Source organism: Taudactylus pleione, unplaced genomic scaffold (assembly GCF_031769625.1).
Source record: "Taudactylus pleione unplaced genomic scaffold, aTauple2 ptg000105l, whole genome shotgun sequence".
Classification (NCBI taxonomy): Eukaryota; Metazoa; Chordata; class Amphibia; order Anura; family Myobatrachidae; genus Taudactylus; species Taudactylus pleione.
The window spans coordinates 11,632,361-11,659,645 of record NW_028284507.1 but is presented as its reverse complement, the minus strand read 5'-3'; the positions used below and the strand labels follow the sequence as shown (position 1 = coordinate 11,659,645).

At 42.5% G+C, this 27,285-nt stretch overlaps 1 protein-coding gene across 2 annotated transcripts in view; it reads right to left on the bottom strand.

Moving 5' to 3' along the window:
• LOC148525572 (tetraspanin-15-like) overlaps positions 1-27,285 on the bottom strand; it is a 240,495-nt gene that overhangs the window by 135,174 nt on the left and 78,036 nt on the right. For both annotated transcript variants that reach the window (XM_088470889.1, XM_088470888.1), the window contains exon 2: positions 7,522-7,707. In XM_088470889.1, coding sequence (XP_088327015.1) covers positions 7,522-7,707 — 186 coding nt within the window. The remainder of the gene's footprint in view (positions 1-7,521; positions 7,708-27,285) is intronic.

Genomic DNA, 27,285 nt, shown 5'->3' with positions numbered 1-27,285 from the left:
TGTGGCCCTTTCCTACACAAACAAAGGGGTTGTGTATTTCTTTTTTTTTTTTTTAGAACATAGTTTCTATAGATGAGGACGAAGCATATACCTGTATATCAGGGCTAAATTGGTATTTTCTAACAAGTGAGACACATTTCTGTAGTACTTACTATACTATTATGAACTAATTTGAAAGATGCCATATTAATAACAAGCTCCTATAATTGAATAGGATTTTAACACACAACACTGTATGTGCAGTGATTGCGGGGGAGATGTATCAAACCTTGGATAGAGATAAAGGGGTATATTCACTAAACCTTGGAGAGAGAGAGAAAATGGAGAGAGATAAAGTACAAACCAATCAGCTCCTGTCATTTTTTCAAACACACTCTGTAAAGTGACTGGTTGGTACTTTCTCTCTCTCCAAGGCTTAGTGAAAAGACCCCAAAGTGCAGAGAGATAGAGGGCGAGATGTACCAAGCCTTGGAAAATGAAAGTTGGGGGCTGATTGGTGGGTACTTTATCTCTCTCCACTTTCTCTCTCTCCAAGGTTTGATACATCTCCCTCAAAGTACAAATCAATCAGTTCCTAACTGTCATTTTTTTTCAAAAACAGCCTGTAAAATGACAGGTAAAAGCTGATTGGCTGATATTTTATCTCTCTCCAAGGTTTGATACATGTCTCCTTATATTTGCTCACTGGACAAAGTGAACTTTGAGATGTATTCAGCTCCTGGGAATTAACAGGAGAGTGCCCGAGATCAGTGACCAACTGGTATTTATACCAGGACTATATGGAATAGCAGCTATAAAAATAACAATTTTGCTAAGGTTTGAAATTGACTTTTTCTAGATTTTAGTCTTTGTGAATATCACAGAGTCTGGGGCAGAGATGTGCCAACATTCCGACTCTTATTTAGAACAGACTTTCGGTGTAAAGCTACAGTAAATACATCAAGGGGAATGAGAAACAGACAATAGGTTTGAGGCCAACTTGAACACACCCATTTGTGGACTGAGGCCCGATTCAGAGATGGACGAATTTGCAGAGCCGCACACAAGCAGCTGTGAAAATCCGTCCATCTCTGATGCAAAAGCAGAAGAAGGTGTCAGACGCCTCCTTGTTGCGTTTGCGACCGACATCACAGGCTGAGATCACCATCGAGACCATTGCGACCAGTTGCTCCTTTGCTCAGGCTGCGGGTGCTGAAGCTTCCCGCAGCATGGCCAGTGCTTTGTGGCCAAGAATCTGCATTCGCAGACGCAGACCCTGGCCTCGTCCCTCCCGGAAAACAGAGGTAACACACCTCTGTTTTTCTGGGAACGGCAACCAGGCACACCTCCGCTCTGCCCCCAAAATGCTACAGCATGTCAATCATGCAGCCACTTGGGGGGTTTGAAAGCGAGATCGCAGGACCTGTTGTGCACATGCGCAGAATGGGTCCTGTGCAGACGCAGACCCCTAACCATCGGAGATGTGCGTTCATCCTTGGATGAATGTACATCTCTGAATCAGGCCCTGAGTAAAGTAGAAGCAATCAAGTAGATCCCAAAATCAAAAAACTCCCAAAATTTGAAGGCAAAAACACTAACAAAAATAAGTCACACACCTGATCCAGACAGAGACAAACTTTCAGATAGGTCACCTCCTGAAAATGCATACAGAATTGGAGGGTGTGGTATGATTTGTTAACAGTGATCATGTGTACCCGGATGATATGTCGACAATATCAACTGCTGACAAACCGTCCCTGGTGGTCTAGTGGTGTCTTACCTTCTCCCAGCGTCTGAAGCATGGCTTCCGGGACCCAGTGGTCATGTGACCGTCATTTCCTCATCAGGCCTCTGAAGGACCAGCAGCTTTTTGAAGTATTGCCCCACTAGCCCTATTCCCTACACCTAGCAGTCCGTCCCCCTAGTGCCTAACCCTAACCTCCCCACCCGCAACCGAAACCTAACCTCCCCCTGCAGCCTAACCCTAACACTCCTGGTGGTGCCTAACTCTTCCTTAGAATGTCGAAATTTTCGCATGGCTGACCATGTCGCCACTCTGAGGATATTGGCTTGGTGCTGTCGACAGTCTGACCACGTCGGAATTCTAATGTCAACATGGTTATTGTCGACCATGTGGACAGTTGTGAGGTCTTTAACATTTTTGCTCCAATGTTTTCACCCTTTGGATTATTGGCATGTAAGGAGCTACAGGACCATCCTATCATTCATCTCCAATAACCCATTCTGCTCTCAGAGCTCAGCATTTTTCAGATCAGAATGAAATGACTGCTGCTCATGGACAGTTATGAACCAATCACCGGGTGCATAATAATGTACTCACTACACACATCATCAGCCAGCTTATGTACACACATTATATATATATATATATATATATATATATATATATATATATATATATATATATATATATATAAAATATTTAAATGTACAACTGCACAGGTACATTTCTTATGTTTTTGCAACAATGATGCAATTTGTTGACTATGTTTCTGGAATACTGTGTATTACTAATTATCCTATTTTGTCTTCTGAATACAGAAGCTGGCAATGCAGCGGAAGTACTCTCCTCAGCTACCAAGTGACCTTTAGACTAAGCAATGGCATTTAAATTATGTATAAATAAAAATGGATTTGCATAATTAACATATATGAGAAGTAGACTGCAGTCTGCTAGTCTTATTGAGAAAGGGGTGCTCCCCCAATACTCTGGATTTGCCACCTCCCAACACTATCAGTGTAGTATCAGGAACAGTCCAGTGAGGCATATTTTCCAGGTCCTGCTTCCTATCTGCTACAGTGCCTTGCAAAAGTATTCACCCCCCTTTGCATTTTTCAGGTTTTGTTGCTTCACAACCTGGAATTAAAATGGATTGTGCATCATTTCATTCGCAGAACATGCCTACAACTGTGAAGTTGTGTTTTTTTTATTTTGTGAATCAAACAACATTTAGGACAACATAACAGAAAACTTCAGCGTGCATAACTATTCACCACCCTAAAGTCAGTACTTTGTCGAGCCACCTTTTGCGGCAATTACAGCTGCAAGTCGCTTTGGATATAGGTTTAGGGCTCCCGGGGGGGAATTAGTGTTAGGCACCCCCCCGGGAATTTAGGGTCAGGCTAGGGAAAGGGGGGGTTAGGGTTAGGCACCCCCGAGGGACTTAGGTTTAGGCGGGAGGGTTAGGTTTAGGCACTTAGAGGGGGGATTAGGGTTAGGCACAGGGGGCGGGGGTTAGGGTTAGGCACCCTAAAGGAGGGTTAGGGGTAGAATTAGGTTAGTTTATACTTACCTTTACGACGATTGGAATTTCCTCCTCTGTCGGGCTGCCGCTGCCGGCAGTAAATCATAGCGAATGCTTGCTTTAGCAGTATGCTTCGGGTCATTGTCCTGCTGGAAGGTGAAACTCTATCCCAGTCTCAAATCACAGACAGACTGAAACAGGTTTTGCTCAAGAATATCCCTGTATTTAGCAGCATTCATCTTTCCCTCGATTTGAATCAGTTTCCCAGTCCCCGCTGCTGATTTATTTATAAAGATTCTTTTTTATATATATTTTTCTCATTTCACTTCACCAAACTAGACTATTTTGTACAGATCCATCACATAAAATTCAGATCAAAATAAATAAAAAATTACAGGTAATGTAACAAAAAAGGTAAAAAGCCAAGGGGGGTGAATACTTTTGCAAGGCACTGTATATACAGTGTAAGGGTGTATGAGTGTGTGAGCCAATAGGAAGCTGCAAGCTCTCTGCTACTGGTCTGCACAGTCACCCTCCACTATTTTGCAGTGTGAAGACTTACCTATAAACCAAGTTCACCAAATCCCTGGCCACTCCTCTCCCTGTGGCAAGCCCAAACTTAAGTACTTCCTCTCCCTCACTACCATCAGCATCCCTGTCTAAAGGTGCGTATCCACTAGCAGATAGTGGAACGACAGTACAATTACAACATTGTAATCATACAGTCATTCCTCTTCCCCTGCAGTGCCTACACTGAGCGATATGTCGTTCAATGCAGGCACCCTCCCTCATCTCGGAACATGGGCAATCTATTGTTATCAGTAGATTGACCAGCATGTTCGGTTGAAGATTGATGTCGGAAACGACCAGTGGGAGCGCACATCGCTGGTCATTTTCTGACATTTTCATACCCAATTTGTGCACGATTATTGATAGATTGAACGATTACGCTATCAAGTGGTACTGCCTCAGGCCAGTTTACGTTGGGCTGGGATCCTCTTCTTATTTAGTCATATGCGATTGCTGGGCCGTGCAATACAATTGCAATCTGATCAATAAATTTCGGCTGTGTCCTCTTAATTCCACATAAGTGTTTGAGTGTTTATTACTAGTTAGTGGTTAAGTTATTTAGCATAATGGAAGGATTAAAAACAATCGTCTTATCATCTCTGCCTGTGACTTCAATACTGGCCACACAAACATTGCAATAACTTGCTGCATCACCTGTCAACACCTCGTGCTAAATATCTTAAATATGGATGGATTTGCGCTATGCTCTGTACAAATGGCAATGTTGCTTAGAAAGCAATTATACCTTTCCCTTGGCTTCTATTTGACTGAGAGTAGAAAATGTGCCTTCAAAAATGTAAACACGCATAAAGAACAAGGTAAAATTGCCAGCACTACGTGAGCATAAAACATTATTAGAAGTATAAAATATATGCTGATGAAAGCTTTTTGAATGAAAAAAAAAGCACTAAAATTTTTAGCGTATCCCCGATCCACCTCTTCGCAAAGATACAAAAACACGAGAACAATACGCCACTTTCTGTCTCCATCTTTGAATAATGAATGCAGGCACATTTTACAGGAACAAAATAACAACCAAAATATTACGTTTAAGCTCCTTTATGAAAAGACGCTGTAGTGCTGTATAATGCATAAGCCATTTGTGATTTTACATTGAAAAACCTCATTGCTTAAACAAAGCCATCCTTACATCCTTCACATGAAATCCCTCAAGAAATAAAAAATTATGCAAACAAGAAAAATCTGTGCGCTAAAAAAATGTAAATGCTCTTGAGGGCAAACCATTTCATCTACATGTTGTCAGTGGAGCGCAAGGTTAGCCTATGAATAATTGATCATTTCCAGGTAAACTGAGGCGGTGATTGTATTACCACACTTAAATGCTCCATACTGTGATTGAGTTTACAGGAACTACTCTACACCGGAGGAAACAAGCTCTCGGGGACAAGTATTCTCACAAAAGTACTCTGTTGTCGGCTCATGGACGAGTGTCACCACAGGTTGGCTGAAGCCTCTTCTTCTTCTAAGTTATATTCATCCTAGTTTCCGGAGAGTCACATACTGTATGCACCAAGAGCAATGGAGTTTAGAAGTAAAACAGGGTGAACCAAAACTCTATGTGTTCAGATGAACATTAAACATAGTTAAAGAGACTTGTGTTTGACAGTCTGAATTCTGATTTCTTGACATTTATTATGTAGGACACATAGGGCCTGATTCAGACCCACTCGCGAGCGGCTGTCCGCTCGCAAGTGGGTCGATGTTCTGGACTGAGCATGCGCACGACGGAGGGAGCTCCGTCGTGCGCATGCGCCAGACGCGACGAGCGAAGGAAAGTCCTTCGCTCGTTGTGTCCGATCAAAGGGGGCGTGCTGTCAATGTTGATTGACAGCACGCCCCCTTTGGTAGGCGTGCCGGGGGCGTGCCTCCCTGACGGGGGCGTTCCCACGGGAACGCCTCCCGTCAAAAGCACTAGTGATGTCAGTGGGAGTGATTTTGGCTCTGATAGAGCCAAAATCACTCCGGAGCTTGCAGTTGAAAACCTCAACCGCAGGCTCCGACTTGCAATTTCGATGGTCGCGATGGTCTCGACCATCGCGGCCATCAAAATGCACGCTCGTATAGCCTGTGGGTGGTGACCCACAGCTATACGAGCGTCCAGAAGGACGCTCCATTTTCATGGAGGCCGGCCCTCATTCAGAGCGTGCGCTCTGCTCAGAGCGTACGGCTCTGAATGAGGGCCATAGTTTACTGAGATAAAATTGTAGTTGACATTTTAGCATTTAGGTCCCTCCTGTTTCCAGATCACAGGAGAGAGGAAAATCATGTTAATTGTATGAGGTACTCCACATATTCATCTGCGTTCTGCCTTCACTAAGTAAAGGAAAACGATCAAAAATGAACTCAAAAGTCTTCGCAAGCCCCTTAAGTGAATTACAATTGCAAACATTTTATAATTAATTAATATCTCATAACAGAATTACTGCATATAAAAAGTATTTATTAAAAGGATGTGTCTACACTTAAGCTGGGTATGCCCTAGGACGACGGATCGGCCATCCTGCTGATCAGCCATCCTATTTGACGATTGGTAAGTGCATACACACTTACCAATCATCGGGCCAATGTCTTGTACCTGACGTCATAACTGGGCTGGCATTTACAGCAATCGCCCATCGACTCAGACGATGCCGTTCAACAGATATATTGCTGCTACACACCCGCCGACACGCCCATGATATGTCTTTAAATATGTTCAATTAGACGGCCGATCTATCGCCCAGTGTGTGCTGCCCATTCAAATTCGATAGATGTCGCTACCAGAATTTTAATATTTGAATAGCCACACCTCAATTACTATCATTACTTGTTTTTCTTTACTGTGGACATAATAAACATCTTTCAAGAACCAAATGACTAATGGTGGGTACACACTGGGCGATTAAAGTGGACGACTGAACGATAACGATATCGTTCAGTCGTCCACTTTATCGCCCATTTTTATCACAAAAACGATGAACGATAATGACGATGCGCAATCCCGCGGGTCGTTCGTCATCATCGTTCATCGGGTTAACATGCAGGCCAACTTGACGATGTCGTCAGGTTGTGCATGTTGGGGAATGGGGGAAGAGAGCCCGGCGCTGAACGATATCATTAATGATATCGTTCAGTGGGTGTGCTCAATGTCATGAGCGACATTGAGCACACCCTGCCGGGGACACACTAGACGACATCGCTCAGGGAGCATATCGTCTAGTGTGTACGCACCATAAGATGTTGGGTACTAAGAACATGAATGGCAGTAGAACTTAGCAACCACTCTATGCATGGAAGCGGTCATGTGATTGCTCACGTCACTGGCATTCCATTACTGGTAGAGAAGAGTGTACAATAATATCCAGGTGAGTCAAATGAGGACTACTCTGTCTCTTTGCAGTCATCATCATCTTTTGAAAGATCACCTCTAAGTTATGCATTCCACCTTGGATGTAGACTTAAGTGGGCAGAGTTTGTTATGTTATGTACATAAGACTGGGAAGCCATTAGGTAAACAGAAAATAATATTCTAAAAGCCAATACAATGAGTCCCGACCATGCTGTATTTAAAAAATAGGTATTTTAGGAGTGTGAACAAATACTGGAGACCAGTGTCGGGGTCAAGATCAAAATGCTTTAATATCATATATATACCAAATGACATCAACAATATTTATTATTGTGTCTAAAGTTTTAACCAACTTACGATTTTGAGAAGCAATAAATTGTCTCTTAAGGATCCAACCATCCCAATAAATGAGACCACAAACATCAGGATGCCGAGGAGAAGCAAGATGATGGCTGGCGCCAGGAAGATCCCTTCCAATGTCTGATATCTCCGCCGTTCACTCTCTGCATATATGCCAATGCACAAAATCAAGAGACCTATTAGCTAGAAGAAAACGAGACCTAATTAATCTGTGCACAGATAATACATCTAAAAATAGACATCAAACAATCATTAGCTTATATCCACCAGGTCTTCTTACATTTTATTCTGCTGCCCAATACAACCCTTATGGTGCAAGTACAGGCAGTGAGAAAATCTGGAAACACCAATATTAAAATGAAATAGTAGGGCATTGGGCTACCACATATGGCCAGTAAAGCCTGTATGCACCATGGCACTGAGTCCTTCTAGCTAATCTAGTAACTGAGAATGCTATGACATATGGATAGTATTAGTAGCATGGTCATCAAGTTATTATGGCCCACCTACGTGCCCTGTGGACATAGGCATTATCATCCTGTAATACACCCATTGCCTTCAAGAAAGAAATGATGAAACATGGTTTCATCACTCAATGCCTGTAAAACAGTGATAAACATTGACTTTGCCCTCTAAGGGAATGGCTGCACCCAAGAAAGGCCAGGAAAATTCACACATTATTACAGAACCACCAGAGGCTATCACTGTTGGAAACAAGAACTCAGAGCTACAGAGTTCGTTCGGTTGGTACCATGTGCATTTGTTGAGTACATGGTGTAGGATAATTTATGTGACCATATCACCTTCCTTAGCTGCTCAGTAGTCCATAGACTGTGATCTTGGGCCAATTGAAATCATAACCTGACTATTGATTACCTGCCTTGTGGAGTTCTCATTGAACTGTGTTTGATTAAACTGTCTTCCATTTCAACTCATATTATTCTGCCACTGTTGCTCTTTGCTGATTATGTTTTTCCATCTAATTCCAATACTGACATAACCTTAGACACCGTTGCTCGTAAAACAGTAGAACAGTCTTGGCCACTGAACCTCATGTTAAAGACACCCAACCATTCTTCTTTCAAAGTCATCTGTTGCAGCTATTTATAGGCAACCAGGGCAGCCAAGTATTACATTTGTATACTGTACATGCCCCTACCCGTGCTGGGGATACTCCTTATTTTTTTAACACATGAGCCACACCTGTGTGAAAGCCCTTATTTCCAACATGATTCAATTAACCAAGAGTTTCCATTTTTCCCCACTACATGCATGTACTTCCTGTACAGACGTATGCAAGAGATACCGAAGGGAAGTAAAATGCCACCTGCGTACACGTACCTTGCATAGTAAATGGACATATTTTGTGTGACAGAGTTTGTACTTTCCGTAGAAGTATACCTGATATGTAAGCTAACAAAATAGAATGACATGCCACTTTAAGTTGTTTGTGCTCTTGTGTACTCCAGATAGTAATTGTGTAGGTAAAGCTGTAAGGATTAAGGCCCTGATTCAGAGGCGCTCGCTATTTGCAAGCGCTCGCTCTGAATCAGGGCGGGGCGTTTTTTTTTTGTCACCAGCCTCCAGGCCGCTCGCTAAGCTGTGGGTGACCATCAACAGCTTTAGCGGGTGGCCTGGCGATGGTCGCGATTATTGCGACCATCGGGCTTGCGACGAGACCCTTGTGGTCCACCGCAAGCCCCAGTGAACTTCCTGCTCTACTAGCAGGAAGTTCACTACTGACATCACTGGTGATGTCAGTAGGGCCGCCCACAAACGGAGGCGTTCCTTCAGGAGGCGTTCCTTCCTCCGTTTGTCCAGCCACCCCCCCTGCATGCCTACAAAATGGGGTGAGCTGTCAATCACAATCCACAGCCGCCCCGTCTTGTAGTGAGGCCCTAAGAGTCTTTGGTATTTTATCTCCATCCACTTTCTCTCTCTCCAAGGCTTAGTACATAGACCCCATAGTACCCATGAGGACCCAACATAGGTTTGCTCATATTTACAAAGGTATGGTAAATTACATAAATAATGCCAATAATGGTTTACCATAGAATACACAGACAAACCTTGTTTATGGACAACAACGGAGTAGTTCGGTTGCACAATATAAATCTGAACTATCATTCATGTATCTGTCATCTCCACCCAGGGTACGCAGCAATTTTATGGACTGAACCAATATTCATCAGAATTCAGCCTATCAACTCGCTAGGCCCCATTGCCATCCCTGAAGAATGTTGTGGTTCAAAACAGAGCCGGCCCTAGGAATAGACAAATGAGGCAAATGCCTAGGGGCATGCATTCCAAGCCTAGGGCCAACTCAGCTTGAAAGTGGGCAATGATGGGACCTGGACAGGCGGACACACCTCTGCTCTTGCTGTCCTAATGTGATTGGAGCTCTCAGTTCAGCTCTGATCAGATGGTAGCTCGTACAGCCGACAGCAGCGGGACTGGGGAGCAGAGACAGCGGGGGTAGCGGCCAGTAACAAAAATGGCTCAGGGCACTAAAATGTCTAGTTACAGCTCTGTGGATGAGGATTGCAATGGGTGAGGGATGATGGCTGCTGCTGTGATCTGTACTGCTGGTTTATTGGTGCTGTGCTTGGAGAGGGGTGCAGGCTTAGAGGCGGAACTATAGTTGGTGCCAGGGGGCACCACCCAAAATCTTGCCTAGGGCATCAAACTAGTTAGGGCCGGCTCTGGGTTCAAATTATATAATGCATGACTCCATTTTGTGCTGCCTAGAGTAGCTCGGTCAGGGAACCCTCATTCCACCCTCAACTGCCCGTGGGAAGCGATTACAGCTTAATGGAACAAGTAGAAGCAGTTGAAGGGAATATTTTCAATATTTTATCTTTTTGCATTTTTTAAATGTTTTAATTTCTTCTAATTTGTGTCTCCACTGAGACTTGTGACCTGTGGACCACCACCTATTACTAATAAATACACTTTTAAATATCAAGAAGTGAACTGACATGTACAGTGCTATTTATAGTATTCTCTGACTGAGTCTAGGTGAGTAATTACATAATATTTTGGTTTAAGACAAAGAACATCATTCTTTACTATTTTACTATTTGCCTCTTATGGTGGAGTTATATGCGAGGAGGACCAGAATGGATTACACATACGTTTCCTGAGGAAACCTCCGCATTACTGAGATGAGAACCATATCAGAGAAGGTGTCACTTTTATCCAGATGGTGATATTGCTTTATGGTTCAGTTTGATTGCCTAAAATAACTACTGCACTGGATATTATATTAATCCCCACCTTTTGTCTATAGCTACAGTAAACAGTATACCCTATTTATTTCTTAATTTTTTGGCTTTCGTGTGCGCCGCAATAGTTATCATACAAGTCTTCAGTATGTGCAGCTGACAGGTGCAATTCACATTTCTCCATTAGAAGACCAAATAAATCTCTTATCCTTGTGGTGCAGGTCAAGGAGCAATTTAATTTTCATTATAATTAATAGTTGTTTAGGTTGAATAAAAACAATGAACCTGATGTAGATTTGGGATTAAAGTAAAGGACCCCACTAGCGACAGATTGGGCCAATTCGTCGAACCCCAGACACTGGGGTCGGTGCATCAGTGAAATCCAACATGTTTGTTTTGCCGATCACGATCAAAATACGCAGTCGAGTCACATTATTATGACCACCTCCTGCATTTGACGTCGGCAGCGCGTAGCCCATGAAGTACGTCATGTGCCGTGTGCTAGCTTGGTGGGTATATAAGGTGTGCGTTAGGCCGTCTGCACACATATCACTCGTTGCTGTCATGGGTAAAAGTGGCGATTTTTCTGAGTTGCAATAAGAGATGATTTTTGGTTTTCGGACCAAGGGTGGCAGTATTTCTGAAACAGCGCAGTTTGTGAACTATTCGCGTGCTGCTGTGGTGAAGGTGTATCGTAACTGGACAAATGGCACCATTGCGAACAACCGAAGTGGAAGCTGCAGAGCACCGCGTGCCATTGATGTGAGTGGTGAACCTCGGCTACGAAGGTACGTGAGGGCTGACCGACATGCTACAGTGGAGCAGCTCACAGTCAAAATGAACCTGGGGGCCACCAGACGTGTTAATAAAACGAAAGTTTAGCGAACCCTGCTGCGTATGGGGCTCCGAAGCAAACAAATGTCACTGCACATATGCTACCGAAGGTGCATTGGCGGAAAAGGTTTACATTTTCATGTCTGTATCGGAATTGGACCTCCACTGATTGGCAAAGGATTGTCTTCTCCGATGAGTCATGTTTTCTGCTTCATCGAACGGATGGACGTTGGCGTGTCTGGCGAGAAACATCCGAGAACAAACACCCTCCAGCAGCTGTGGGATGCACTGCAGTCAGCATGGCTCCAGATACCTGTGCCAACCTACCAGCATCTTATTGAGTCACTCCCAGCCCCTCTAGCTGCTGTCTGTGCTGCACACGGCGGTTACTCTGGCTATTAGCTGGTGGTCATAATTATGTGACTCGATTGTGTATGATCGTGATTAGTTAAACATGTAGAATTTCACAAATTCCCCTATGGATCGGCGATCATTGATGGTCGTCGGTCAGCATTCCCGACCAGCGGATGAGCAGTTCTGGCCTGTTCGGGGAATCAGCGGATTGCCCAGTAGATATATGGGGCCCTTAAGATAGAGCAAGTAACTGTGTACCTGGGCAAACCATTTTGCAATGCAAGGGGTGCAAATACATACATTTTTTTTGCATGCAGGGTAAATACTGGCTGTTTTTGCATGTTGCCCACAAATACTGCACAGCTTTATTTTTACACTGCAATTTAGATTTCAGTTTGGACACCTCCCTCCCAAATCTAAATCTCTCTGCCCCACCTGCAGTGCAACATAGCTTTACCAAGATGCAGTTACTTGTTCTTTGTTACTCTATTATCAAATCTGAATCAATCTCACTGTCCGTGAAGATGAAAAAAAAGAAAACAACAACAAATTGTACCAGTGGTAGGCAAATACACCCCAAACTCAATTAAACCAGCCATGGTACAATTTACCCTAAGAAGGGGAAATAATTCTTTGTGACCCCATACTGGAAGTCACACAACTCCTTATTTTAACATACTGGAGATCATTCTGACTCCGATGCAATGTTGATTATTATTATTATTATTATTATTATTGCCAGTTATTTATATAGCGCACACATATTCCGCAGTGCTTTACAGAGAGAATATTCAGCCATTCACATCAGTCCCTGCCCCAATGGAGCTTACAATCTATGGCCCTCATTCAGACCCACTCGCAAGCGGGCGCACGTACGTTAGGCGTACGTACAAAATTATTTAAATTCAATGGCTCGCTCGTATTTTCGTTCGCATCTAAAATTCCTCCCTAAACTCAGGCGACCCCTCCTCTAACTAACGAGCGTGTGAAATAGCGAGCGTACATCCCCGAAATGGCTTGAAGGGAACGCACGCACAAGTAAAAACCGGAAGTGGCCTTGTCAGATGTTGATTACCTGCTCCTTTATTCTGCCTACCTCCATCAATCGTATTATGCCAATCAATGTATCAATTAGCTTAATTGTTTGTTTGTTTTTCAACACAATGCAAGAAACTTTACTCTTGTCCGTGTTTGTGTTTACCCGCAGAATACGTACGGCTGGAACATTCGCTTTTATTGTTCAAAAAACATGTGAACCACAATTAAACAATTGTTCTATTGCTGTGGATCCCCGCATATTTCCCGGGGTTCATTTCTTTATTTAAATTTGTAAACGCATGTCACTGCATCAAGCCTATCATAACTCTCCAGAGATTTCTGGCCCTGTTGAACACATGACTCATACACTAACCAATAAAATTGCTCCTGTTAATTTCCAAAATACATTAGCCAATCAGAAATTTTTTGCACACTTTATCAAAAATGTTTTGTATGAAAAACACCATTGCCATCATGAGAGCCTCCGCATTCACCAGGCGCGAGCTGATGGTGCTTACGGAGGTGATGGATCGCCGTATCACCAGCCAGCCTCCACCCATCACCAACCGGCAGAAGCGCTCCGCGTATGCGGAGGCACGGTCCCGCCTGCGGTCCTTCGGTTCACACCGCAACATCGGGCAGCTGGAGCGCAGGTGGTCAGACCTGCAACGGCGAACGCCCCGTTTGCTGGCATGCTTTCGCATGCAGATACTGGAAAGTAAGTGTTATGTATTGTGGTTTTCATGTTTGTGTTTGTGGGGCAAACTGCGTGTGCATGTTTTCCTGTCTGTCCTATTTATTATTTGTCCTCATATCTGCGTGTGCATGTTTTCCTGTCTGTCCTATTTATTATTTGTCCTCATATCTGCGTGTGCATGTTTTCCTGTCTGTCCTATTTATTATTTGTCCTCATATCTGCGTGTGCATGTTTTCCTGTCTGTCCTATTTATTATTTGTCCTCATATCTGCGTGTGCATGTTTTCCTGTCTGTCCTATTTATTATTTGTCCTCATATCTGCGTGTGCATGTTTTCCCTCTATTTCTGATTTTTTCATTCTACTCCTATTTGCATGTTTTTTGTTGGTGGTTTTTTGTTTTTTATTTGGGCCCCGGATTTGGCCAGAAACTAACCTCAATTTGTTTTACATATTTTAGGTGGACAGCCAAGACTACGCCGTCACCGTCCGCCCAGACGGCGTTCCCGGCCACTATCCCCAACCCCCAGCCAACACTCCACCCCAAATATTTCCCCTATACCCCACTCATCCCCAGCCTTCCAAGACCCTCTCCCGGAACTGTCAGGCCTCCTTCCCCTCCGTCCCACTTCCCCCTCTCCTCCACCCACCCCTCTTCCAATTACCCCCTCCCCGGAGTCCGTCATTACCCCTCCCCGTTCTTTGGGGAATGAAGGCTCCTCCGAGGAAGAACATGGAGGGACTTCCGGAGCTCCCGTTTTGGCTCCCGGTATGTTTTTCTTTCGCATTTTTTTTAAGCACAAACTGTTTGTATGTAATCATGTGTCGTGCCTTTATTCGTGATTTTTGGGTTTACTTTTGGTGATTTAGCAGTTTGCCTTTACCTCTTCCTGCTGGTTTCAACATACACATATCACACCTGTGGGAATTTGTACATAGGCCTTGTATTTTTGGCAGCACCCCCTTTTTGTTTTGGTTTCTATTTTTTAGGTTTAGGAGTGATTTCGTTGTGTTTTTGTTTTTTTAATGTGGATTCCCTATTGTTTTATTAATCCACACACTTTTCTCACCCACAGAGGAACAGAGGCGTCGGCAAGAGGTGGTCGAATGTGTTGGCCAGATGCGCCTACATGTCATTGGCGTTCTTGTGGGCCTTGACCGGCTGTCTGGCATCCTTCGCCAGTAGTTTTTTGTGTTTTTTTTAGTTTTCTAAATAAATTTTTAATTTCGAATATACGTTCTGGCTCATTCTTTTTTTCCAAAACAAAAATAGTTTTCCCTGACATAAGTTGACTGTTCCTGCAAGGATTTCCCTTTTTTAAAAGTTAGATTGTGTTTTGTATTTGTATGTAAAACAGCCACAAGAAACACAGAACAGTAACAATGTCATTTCCCTTTTTGGGTGTAGTGTCAATTAGATATTTCTACATTTTACAGGTTCCTAGTTGGTGTGCAAGCTGCTTAGGCCAATCTTCCAAATCCAAAGGTTTGGACAGGCTTCCTTTTGGTGTGGGTTGGGAACCTGAAAACATATTTCAGTTTACATCAACTGGTGTCAGAACTGGATTACCCCTTAGTCAAATGTAAGGTGTGTTAACCTGGTTACACTTGCTGTTAACGTCCAAAAAAAGGAAGACCATTTCACTCTCCAAACATTTATTCACAACATAAATGAGAAATCAAAGTGGTCACTCCCTCAAAAAAAAACACAGTGATAAACTCAAATACAACACATACAAATAAAATATTTAAAGTAAAAAAACAATCAAGAACTGGTTGACGAAGGACCATGCCAACATGATTCCACAAACATGGCGCTGCGATATGGGTTCCAGAATATATGCCCCAAATCACCAGATCCAGGGTTGGTAAGGGTAGCAGGAAGTAGTGAGCGTTGGAGTGCCAAAGATTATGTGAACAAACAGAAGATGGTGAAAAAAATACAAATAAATTAGATGTTCGCAAACAAACACAAACACATTAGGTATAAACACTGTAGTTTTGGTCAAACTTACCTAAAAAATCTGGCCACCACATCATCGCGTATGGCCCCCCCACATACTGACCTCCGACCAACCTCGGGGGGGCCATCCTCAGGTAAGGCATCCTCTGGCTGCATTGGGACACCACTCCTTATGGCGATGTTGTGAAATATCCCACACAGGACCACAATTTTCGACACCATATCCGGCAAATACATGAGCTCGCCACCAGAGCGGTGGAGGCATCTGAATCGGCCTTTTAAAAGGCCGATACAGCGCTCCACCACTTGCCTGGTGGCTGTAAGTGCGGAATTATACTCACTTTGTGGGCCTGGTGTGGGAGCCAAATAAGGAGTGAGCAGCCAGGACATGCAAGGGTATCCACTGTCTCCTGTGAAAAATAAGAGACATCAGGAACACTGTGTATCAAGCTTAACATTGTTATGTACTAAAGGTCTCCACTTACCCAGAAGCCACGCATCACCAGCTTGTAGGTTGGTTAATTTGTGCCATATCCCTGATTGCCGGATGACGAAGGAGTCATGTGCACTTCCTGGTAATTTAGCATTCAGGGACAGGATCTGGAGGGAGGCATCACATACCACCATTACATTCAGGGAGTGATAGTGTTTCCTGTTTCTAAATATTGCCTCCAGCCGTGCTGGAGGCTGAAGTGGTATGTGAGTACCATCCACAACCCCTATGATGTGTGGGAAGCCAGCTATTTGGTAAAAATTGGCCTTGGCCACACTAAGGGCACCCATATCCAAAGGCATTTGAATAAAATGATGGAGGTGCTTGAAAAGTGCCTCCATCACTGCCCTCAGGATCCTGGAAAAGGAGGATTGGGAGATGCCCGCCACTATTCCCACCGTTGTTTGAAACGATCCTGAGGCACAGAAATGTAACACCGCCATAAATTGCGTCAGTGGTGGTATTGCTGTTGGACTGTCAATTTGCCGCTCAAGATCACTTTCTATTAATGAGAGAGTGTCTATGATGATTTTGGGAGGTAGACGGTAGCGTCTTAAAACCTCATCATCGGGCATTCCAAAAAGGGTGACACGTGTTCGAAATATCTGGGGCCTTGCATGCCTACGATGCCTACGCCTGGGATGAGATTGAGGTGGGTCGGCTTCCGGGAGCATGGCCAGAACAATCCGCCCCAGATAAACCTGAAATTCAAAGATTTCAAAGTAAGGCTTTTGACCCACCCCAAAACTATATTAAAACAACTTAGCTTGATGATACCATCCATTGCTGCTTACATGCCGGGGTATTGTCATGATACGTCCAAACTGAAAATAAACACCAAAATTACTTGACACATTTCACTCTGTGCATTTTTGTTTATAAATTTTGTGCTAGACCAAAGTTAAAATATGCCAAACACCCATTTAGCAAAACAGCAAAGCGACATTTAACACAGTACATCAAAACGGGTCGAAATGTTGGCACAAAAAGCGAAAGATAAACCACCAAAAAGTTAGAATGATGATTAAGCTGTTTAAAATGCGCTAATTAGTTCGCTAATACAAGTCACAAGAGTAACTACTAAAAATGCGCTAATTAGTTCGCTAATACAAGTCACAAGAGTAACTACTAAAAATGCGCTAATTAGTTCGCTAATACAAGTCACAAGAGTAACTACTAAAAATGCGCTAATTAGTTCGCTAATACAAGTCACAAGAGTAACTACTAAAAATGCGCTAATTAGTTCGCTAATACAAGTCACAAGAGTAACTACTAAAAATGCGCTAATTAGTTTGCAAATACAAGATAAAAAATGGACTTACCAAGAGCAAATATCTAAGATTCAAAATCAAAAGGTCTTTGGGGTCGAAAATAAACAAAATCTAAAATAGAAGAAATTATGGATCCATAAATTTCAATAAATACGAAACACAATGAAACAACAATTGAACAAAAGTTAGACTTCACAAAACTTACCAAATCAACAAACGAGGTCCCAAAAATATAAACCAACAAAGATAACGGAAAAAAAAAACGCAAATCTAACCAACAAACGAATCTCCAACCGCCAACTCCTTTCTACGCAATCAATAAACTCCAGCCAAGATAACCTCCAACAATCCAAAAACGCCACCTCGACTTGAGACACACCAAGCCATAAATAGTGTTACGTTTCCCGCACAAATTAAGGAGGGATCATAGGGCCGCACAATCAATGATGCGGCCGCAAAATAAGGACGCATGTATAAATACGTCACGAAAACACATTCTAATTCTGGTGTATTTCTTGTTTGGACCTCAGACATGGCGACAGACCATGGAAAAAATGCCCAAGAGTCAGGCGGTAAGTCTTTCATGCATTTTGTATCAATGATTAATTTGAAACATAAGATTAGGCAAGTTGTGATTTTGTCAATTCTGTAAATTTACACAAATAGGTGAGGAGGATGACATGGAAGAGGCTGCTGGGCCCAGTATTCCGGCCAAAGCGGGCAAAAAAAAAAGGCAGCCACATTTCACAAGAAAGGAGATGGAGGTTTTGATACAGAAGTGTGTGGACATCCTGCCACAGGCAGACAGGAATATGAGTCTAAGCCAGAAGTGGAGAATGTGGGAAGAGGTAGCCGTTGCTGTCAATAGGGTGGGTGATTATGTCCGTCTAGCCCGGGATGTCAAACGGCGGTAAGTAAACCCTTGCCCCCCCTAAAAACAAACCCCATTTTAAACCAAAGGATAATGCCTTCCATTTTTCCCCACAGATGGGGCGACTTCAAATATCGCCTAAAGCAAAAACTCGCGGACAGGGCTAGGCATGCAAGGGGGACAGGTGGGGGTCCCACCCCTGTGTCATTGGAGTTGACGGATTTAGAAGAGCTGGCACAGGGGTGTGTGCAGCCTGTGGAGGTGTTTGGCGTGTCCAACATGGATACGGACATGCCAGACTTTGCGGCTCCTCATGTTGGCCCAGGTAAGTATTGTGATGTCTCCAACTCTGAAATGCTATTGTGCCAATATGTAGATTCTAATGTGACTCTTTTCTCATTTTGCCAACAGAGACACAGGCGGATGAGTCTGCTCCAGAGGGAAGCCTTGGCCGCAGAATTTCTGCTGGCTCTGCAGGGGAGGAACCAGTACATCCGGCTGAGGACCCTGCAGAAGCCAGTCCAGGGCGTGCCCCCTCGCAGGCAGTGGGCCTCCTCACAGAACTCAATTTCAAATCGGATTTCCATACGGAGATTCTGCAGAGGATGGACGCCAGTCTGATACGGGTGGCTGAGGCCCTGGAGCAAAATGCTGTGGCCAACGTGACCATTGGCCAGGCCCTGGCGGAAAATACCAGGGCCAACATCCGCATCGCCGATGCCCTGGAGCAGCTCGTTCGCCAGCACATGGTGGAGCCGACCTCCCTTCCTGCGGGAACATCAGGATCCTCCACCTCTGGCACAACATCAGCCAATCCTCCAAATGTGCCTAGCCCTGTGCCTAGTCCAGAGGCCACAACATCTGCCTCTGGACAGGCCAGCCCGATGGCATCCCGGACCCGGTCTGGCGCCCACCCTCCCCCATCCAAACAGGTGAAAAAACGGTGACAGCAATGGTGACTTTTCCCACACTCCTTCTGTGCTTGGCTCATATTCCTTTCTGGTCGAAACTTCCCTCTCCTTTCTTGTGAAATGTTTTTAATTTATTTTTGTACGTTTATGTTAGCAGTTATTGATTATTTATTTTTGTTAAAAAGTATCTTTGCCAGAAAAAAAGTAAACAAAATATTATGCGAATTGGTTTGTGTTTAAACAATAAATTTATGATAAAAATCTGACATTGTATTGTGACATTATTGTACAAATGGGTTACATTTAATCCTGGCCCTAAAGGCAAAAACTGACACAAAAACCATTTCATTTTTGAAAAAAAAAGGCCTCTTGAAGGAACGTTTAAAAAATCACATAACGATGCAAATTCCACATTAAAAAAAAAAGGGGAGCTAATTAAAACATGATGACATTATTGTCACAATAGGCCATAAACAACAAATTGAGGCCAAAAAAACCCCCAAAAAATGTACGCCAATTGATTGTGTAATCCTGACATTAGCAGGTATGATTTCCACCTGCGTACGGTTTTGTGCTATCCCAATAAACTGCTTTCCAAACACATACCAAGCCGATTTTCAATACAACACTAATTGCTTTTGTGACCACCCACGATTAATCGCTGCAACATCGTGGAGTCCCGGGACGGAGGAGAAGGCCATCGCCAATGTGGTCGAGTAATCCAGACCCTAAACTGTGCGAGCATTTTGAAGGGAAAGAGGATGTTCCAGTGACGTATGAGACGGTCCGAACACATTTGACGTTCGCATCTGCTAATGTATGTACGCCCCAAAAACGCCTCGCCACGCCTGCGTTTTTCCATCTCCACCCCCGTCAACACCCAAAAACGCCCTGTTCTGTCAATCACATTTGACATGTCACTTCCTGTACGCTATTTTAGGAACGAGAGAAAAAAAGCTCGCAATCTGCCGTACGCACATGCGCAGTGTAACACCGACGCATGCGCGATTAGTCAACATCGGAACGCAACGAGCGTACTGTTGGTAACGTGCGGCTCTGAATGAGGGCCTATGTTCCCTATCACATATGCACACACATACACACTACGGTTAATTTGTGTTGGGAGCCAATTAACCTACCAGTATATTTTTGGAGTGTGGGAGGAAACCGGAGTACTCGGAGGAAACCCACGCAAGCACAGGGAGAATATACAAACTCCACACAGTAGTGGGAATCGAACCCATGACCTCAGTGCTATGAGGCAGTAATGCTAACCATTACACCGTCTGTGCTGCCCTATTACATAGTTGGCTTTTTTTATTTTGCGACTGCACGTGTTTAAATCCTTAAACAGTCACATGGCACATGCGTCCCCCAGTGTGTGCACAGAGTCACAGGACTGACACTGGACGTCACACTCTGACGAAGATTCTGCACCAAGCACGGGGCTGCTGCAAGTCCCAATGGTGCTTTCCAAGGTTGCAACTGAAGTCTACCAGAGAGGGGAGGATACTAGCATTAGCATAACATGCGACTACGCCAAAAAACGCTAATGCGGTTGCAGCAGCATCCACCTCAGAATCAGCCCCATTATGTCTGCATTTTCAATGCCAGTTCCATTACATGTTTTTATTTGCAATGTTTTTAGCTGCCATGAAAATGCCCAAACCTTCCTGTTCCTGATGTGCAGTGCCTGCTAATATCCGTTCTTATGCAGGCGCTTTCCACAATTTCATTTTTCTTACAGGAAAGAACATTTTTTGCAGCTCGAGATTAAAGATCTTTGCTTCCAACCTCAAGGGTGACCTTGTATCCTCTCTGGAAACCTTAAACTGAACAGCTTTCTGAAATGGTTTTAATATATTTATTTATACATATCATATCCTGCTTTAACCTCAGGGGACCTCTCTATTATATCTAGCTTTGGACTTTCTATGTCTTAAAAGAGATCAAATTAGTTGTCCTCCTCTGCACTTTTTCCATTTCCAATGCTTCCTTTCTGTAAGGTGGCATTCAATACAGCAGAGCATGTACATACCTGTAATGTTCTTATAAAGGGGCTGACTAGGTCCCCTAGGAGGATATAAGCTCTTGTATGGACTCTATTATAATACTTTTATATTATATGTTCTGCGTTTTTATTATAGGATTGGTTACAAAACACAGATTATTATTATCCTTTATGTATATGGCGCCACAAAGGTTCTGCAGCGCCTTACACAGTACATAAATGAGCACACGAGAAAAACAGTAATAGTAATACAAAACAATGCAGGACAAGGACATGGTTTATAAACATTGCTGCATAGCACAAGCAGCAGGGCATTAGCAACCAAGTGTTAGGTGCAGATTGGGGAGATAATGGGTACACCACTTATAACAATAATCCGGTTAAGAGAATGAATCATTGAGAAATGCTCTCTGGACCCATCTTTTAACCACTTAAATATTGTGGTTTCTTTGCTAGACTAATAGTCTACAAAGAAGCAATGGCACTGGACATGTTGCTAAAGACACTTAGAGGGGTATTCAATATGAAACGTAAACATCGCTGTCGAAGTTTACGTTTCATATCGGAGATTTTACCTGCGTTAAAGTATCGGGCGCTCGCCCGCTTATCCCCGTATTCAATATGAAATTAACAAAAACGGGAGCCTGCGAAGATGGATTTGCGTAAAGTTACGAATTTTTCCTTAAAAAAAATTGTAGGACCCCCCTAAAGTTGTAAAACATGGGGGAGCACTATGGGTACCCCCATTTTAGCCTTTAATTGAAAGTCGGGGATTTAAATAGCCGCAGCAGGTGTTTTTTCCCGACATTGAAGAAGTGATGCAGAAGAGGGTACATGAAAATGGGTACTAGCATATTTTGATGTCCCTAAAGTACGTTTTTTATAATTCTGCAATTGTGCACCTGCCGCTATAAATCTATTCTAGAAAACACCTGCCGCATACTTGCAGAATAGCCCTGAACCTATTTCTAAACATTTTTTTCCCATTTTTTTTTTCACCCCAATTTTTAAATAAATTTTTTGGGGTGTCCCTATTTTTTTTTTTTTTTACTTTTTTATGACACAGTTCTTTTTTAAATGTCATTCCCAGGGGTGCAGGCTATTTTTTTTTAAGCCTGCACCCTTAAACCCCAATTCTGCACTTTTTTTCGACACCTATTCAATGGTGAAAAGTTATCCCCGTTTTTTATCAAAGACTTTTCGAACCTGCGATAAGTCTTTGAAATTGAATACGGTGTAAAAGTAAAACCTGCGATAATGACGTCATAGGTGCGATATTAACGCAAAAACGATGTTTTCGCTCCCATATTGAATACCCCTATTATACGTTAAGCGCCTGTAAAATAAAGTATCAACCATTTTTAAAGATTTAAATAAACAACATCCATTAACATCCCTCTGTCGTACTTTTCTCACGTCTTCATACAATTCCACGTAGATTTGTTTCAGAAGATTGGTATTTTCTAAATCCATGCCGGCTGTTCCCGATTATATTTTCTAGAACGTATTCTCAAAGTGGTTCCTTAACAGCTTCTGCTATAGCTTTCTAAATATAAACGCTAAACCTACTAATCTATAGTTACCAGGCAGAGACCTTAATCACTTTATGAATACTGTATACTGAATAATGACAGTAATAACTGAACTAAGCTCTCTAAGGATACATGGGTGTATGCCATATGGTCCAGGTGCTGTATTCACATAAATGTAAAATCTTTTTTTGGATCAAAACATTCTGGTTTCTGCAGCGTTATAATAAAACATGAACTCTAGCGGCTATATTTATGAAGCAGCGGCTTTTGCAAGTTGACGTTTTTTCGGCGGGTTGGAGCTGATCATTTAAAGTGGCACTAACATTCAGTGTAAAACGTTGTATGCTTTACACTGAATGTTAAGGCTACTTTTAAATTACAACTCCAACCCGCTGAGAAGTGGCGGCTTACAAAAACCACAGCTTTGTAGCTATTGCTCCTAGTTGTTCCTTTGTATACAGACAGGAAAAGAAACAAGAATTATACCATCCCTCTTGCGAGGGTTTACTGAATAGTAAAGATTACAATGAACACATTCTGTTTCATTTATACCGTTGGAAGAAACGTAACAGTATAATCGAACCTTGATGTTTCACCTATACTCAGGCCCAGATCCCATTAGCAGCGGGTTCTGTACTAGGTCTTCAACTGTTAATAAATCATGAACATCGCATAACATTTTAACAAATAAAATCAGAAACCCTGGTACAATACAATATGAAATGGTATTGCAGGTTGATTAATGTTATGTGTGAGCTGTGTAAAGAGAAGTTTGTATGTGGAAATGTTGACACCCGCAAATCTGTCCTCATCGGTTATTGAGGCAGCTATAACTAACCTATGAGCGAGCTGCTGAGCTTTGCTATACAACTGTAGTGCTGATTACTGTATGTTGGAATTACAAGCTAAATATGTACTGCAGCAATAAGTGTTTGAAGTTTGGGGTCTATTTACTAAGCCTTGGCTTAGTAAATAGACCAACCAACCAGCTTCCAACTGTCATTTCTCAAACACAGCCTGTGACATGGCAGGTAGGAGCTGATTGGCTGGTACTTTATCTCCTTTCTCTTTATCTCTTTTTTCTCTTTATCTCCATCCAAGGCTTAGTAAATAGACCCCATGTTTGGTGCATTGATGTTTAGCAAACGTGTGTAGTGTGGAACTGAAAAGAAGAAAGTCTGTTAAATATAAAGGCAGACGTTTATTATTTGTGTTTTAAATGAATGTGAAAGCATGCTGGGGCGCTGTTATTAGCATTGTGAAATATTACTTTGTAGAGCTTTGTTACCCATGTAGTGAAATGAGTAACAAGGAGAAATACATTCGGACGGCATAGATACCATTTCAAAGTGAATTACTAGAGAGGTATCACATAAAAGCATATATTTGACATAAGAGGATCCCTGCTACAAATTATGCATAGTTTCTACAAACTAATTTAATTAACTGTAACTTAAGATAGGTACACACTGTCCAATTTTTGTTGATCGAGCCGACAAATGGGGCAATTTTTCGGCAAACCGAATGCCATAATATGTGTGCTACACATTATACATTTTCCTTAATATAAATTAAAAACCACATGGATTTAGCATATGTTCACCCACAAGGAGGAAGACGTAGTCACGGGAAAACGTAGGATATATGGGTGGATTATCGAGAGTGAACACACATTAGTCGATGTCGGGAGATTGAGGCCGAGATTTTCTGTATCGGCTGACCGGTCGGATAATTGAAGGAAAGCATTCGTTGACATTTTTTAACCATTTGATCGGCGAAACGCCAAAACGATCGTTCATACACGCTATACAATAAATCGGGCTAGTCACCTGATAATTCTATACCTAGCTTTAGCAACAAAACACACACTACCCAATCAATGAGATAGTTAACAGGGAGGGTGTTTAAACAGCGCACATTTTCACTCTACAAGGCAGTTTTACAAGTAACACATCTATTACAACAGTACTTTTTATTTCTGAGACAGCAGTGTAAAGTTTCAAATATACTTTTAAAACAAAATCAGAACTATGCTAAGAAAGAAAAATTACTACCAATGCAAACATACAATTCCCACATTAAAAACTCATTTCCAATCCCACATTATAAAGCCATTTATCTGCTACTCAGACAAAGTTATACTGAAAAAGGATTCTCTCTACTGGCCATATTTCACTATTTAACCACCTTTAAATACATTATTATTCATAGGAGAGGTGTAGCAGAGGCTATGCTTTACATTCTGACTTTAGTTTCCCCACAGATAAACAAATTTTAAAATATCATCAACAACTTACTTGTTTCTTGTTCACTTGTTAGTTCTATGTACTATGTAAGGCGCTGCGGAACACTTGTGGCGCCATATAAATAAAGTATAATAATAATAATAATAACTATGGAGGTAAGAACTAAAAACTACCGATTTATTCTATTCGAAGCTATGTTAATGCACCGCAATTTTCTAACTGAATATTAAAAAGTAGTGTTAGGCGACATCAAGGCTTATTGGATCTGCCCCTAAACATTATGCCAACTGTCGATAGTTTGTGGGAAGTGGCCAATATTCAAATTATCTGTATATTTGTTTAGAGGACAAAACATAAAAGGGCTTTAGTCAGTGAGATGTAAATGTGGTTTGCGTTTATTTTTTTTGTAGAAGTTGCATTTTCTTACATTTTTGCAATAAGCATCCTTTTCCAGTCATACAGCTGTGAAGGTCTGGGGAGCTTTAGGGTTAGGCACTAGGGGGAGGGTTAGGATTAGGCACCGGGGAGGGTTAGGATTAGGGGACGGGTAAGAAGAAGGTTAGGTTTAGGCACTAGGGGGAGGTTAGGTTTAGGCACCGGGGAGGTGGTGTTAGGTTTAGGGTGCAGGAAGGGAGGAGGTTAGGGTTAGGCACTAGGGGGAGGGTTAGGATTAGGGTGCTGGGAGGGGGAGGTTAGGTTTAGGCACTAGGGGGGGAGGTTAGGTTAAGGCAACGGAGAGGCGGTGTTAGGTTTAGGGTGCAGGAAGGGGGAGGTTAGGTTTAGGCACTAGAGGGGGAGTTGGGGTTAAGCACCGAGGAGGGTGGGATAGGGTAGGGGGTACAAAAATACTTACCATTCACTCCAATGCGTGACGTGATTCCGCCTGTCAGGATGCCGCTGTGTTCTGACTAGCGGCATCCCGACAGCCGGGATATCATACCCAACCCATATACTGTGTGTGTGTATATAATATATATATATATATATATATAAAATTAATAAATATAAATAATATATATACATGTGGGTGGCAACATAGTTGCCCATATGTGGAAGATCTGTAGCCCCCTCACTGCACATCTGGTCAGTGTGTTTGAATCAGGCAATGACCGGCACATAGATTGTCCATACTTTGCTTCTGCACAGAAACTGTGCCCACTGCAATGACGTCAAGGACACAGATATAGACAGAGCTCACTTCTTCACAGTGTTCAAAATTCACTTCTAACATTCAAGGTTTGTCATTCACACTTAAATACAGCCAAAGTTTTTTAAGGCTAAAAAGTGGAATATTATGCAATGGCCAAGTCAATCCCCTGACCTGAATTCGATTGAGCATGCATTTCACTTGATGAAGACAAAACTGAAGGGAAAATGCCCCAAGAACAAGCAGGAACTGAAGACATTTGCAGTAGAGGCCTGGCAGAGCATCACCAGGGATGAAACCCAGCGTCTGGTGATGTCTATGCGTTCCAGACTTCAGGCTGTAATTGCCTGCAAAGGATTTGCAACAAAGTATTAAAAAGTGAAAGTTAGATTTAGGATAGTTTAGTTTGTCCCATTACTTTTGGCCCCTTAAAAAGTGGGAGGCACATATAGAAACCATTGTAATTCCTACACCGTTCACCTGATTTGGATGTAATTACCCTCAAATTAAATCTGAAAGTCTGCAGTTAAAGCACATCTTGTTTGTTTCATTTCAAAGCCATTGTGGTGAGGCCAAAATATGAAAATTCTGTCAATGTCCCAATATTTATGCACCTGACTGTATAATAAGCCTGGCTCTGGATTATACTACTTTATATTCTGGCGCCTGCACAAAATATAATTTGTTAAGTGGAGAGTAATATAAGTAATGGGTGCCGTATGTGGGGGATTTGTTGAAATAATTTGCAATAGCACGTGTGCTTCGTTCTCCAGATATTAATACAATCTCAACATGTTCTGCTTGTGATAGTGTCTTTATCATTAATGTCACTTCCTGCAAAAGTAAACTCAGTTAAAACACAAGAATGAATGCAGATATGTTACAACGAAGAATGCCATTGTTTTAATGAAATTCTGCAACTGTTTGATATATCACATGACTACTTTCCCATTTCAAAAATTAGAGTTGCATCCAAGATGGCTGACTTCAAGATGGCTGCCATACTGGTGACATACCCTAAAAAGTTTTACCCCACTTCCATATCATATGTGTAGACATTGGATTAATTTTTCCTTACTCATTTCCTTTTTCTAAGGGTGTTTCCACACTTATGGACCAGCATGTATATATACTGTAGATCAGTGGTTCTCAAACTCGGTCCTCAGGACCA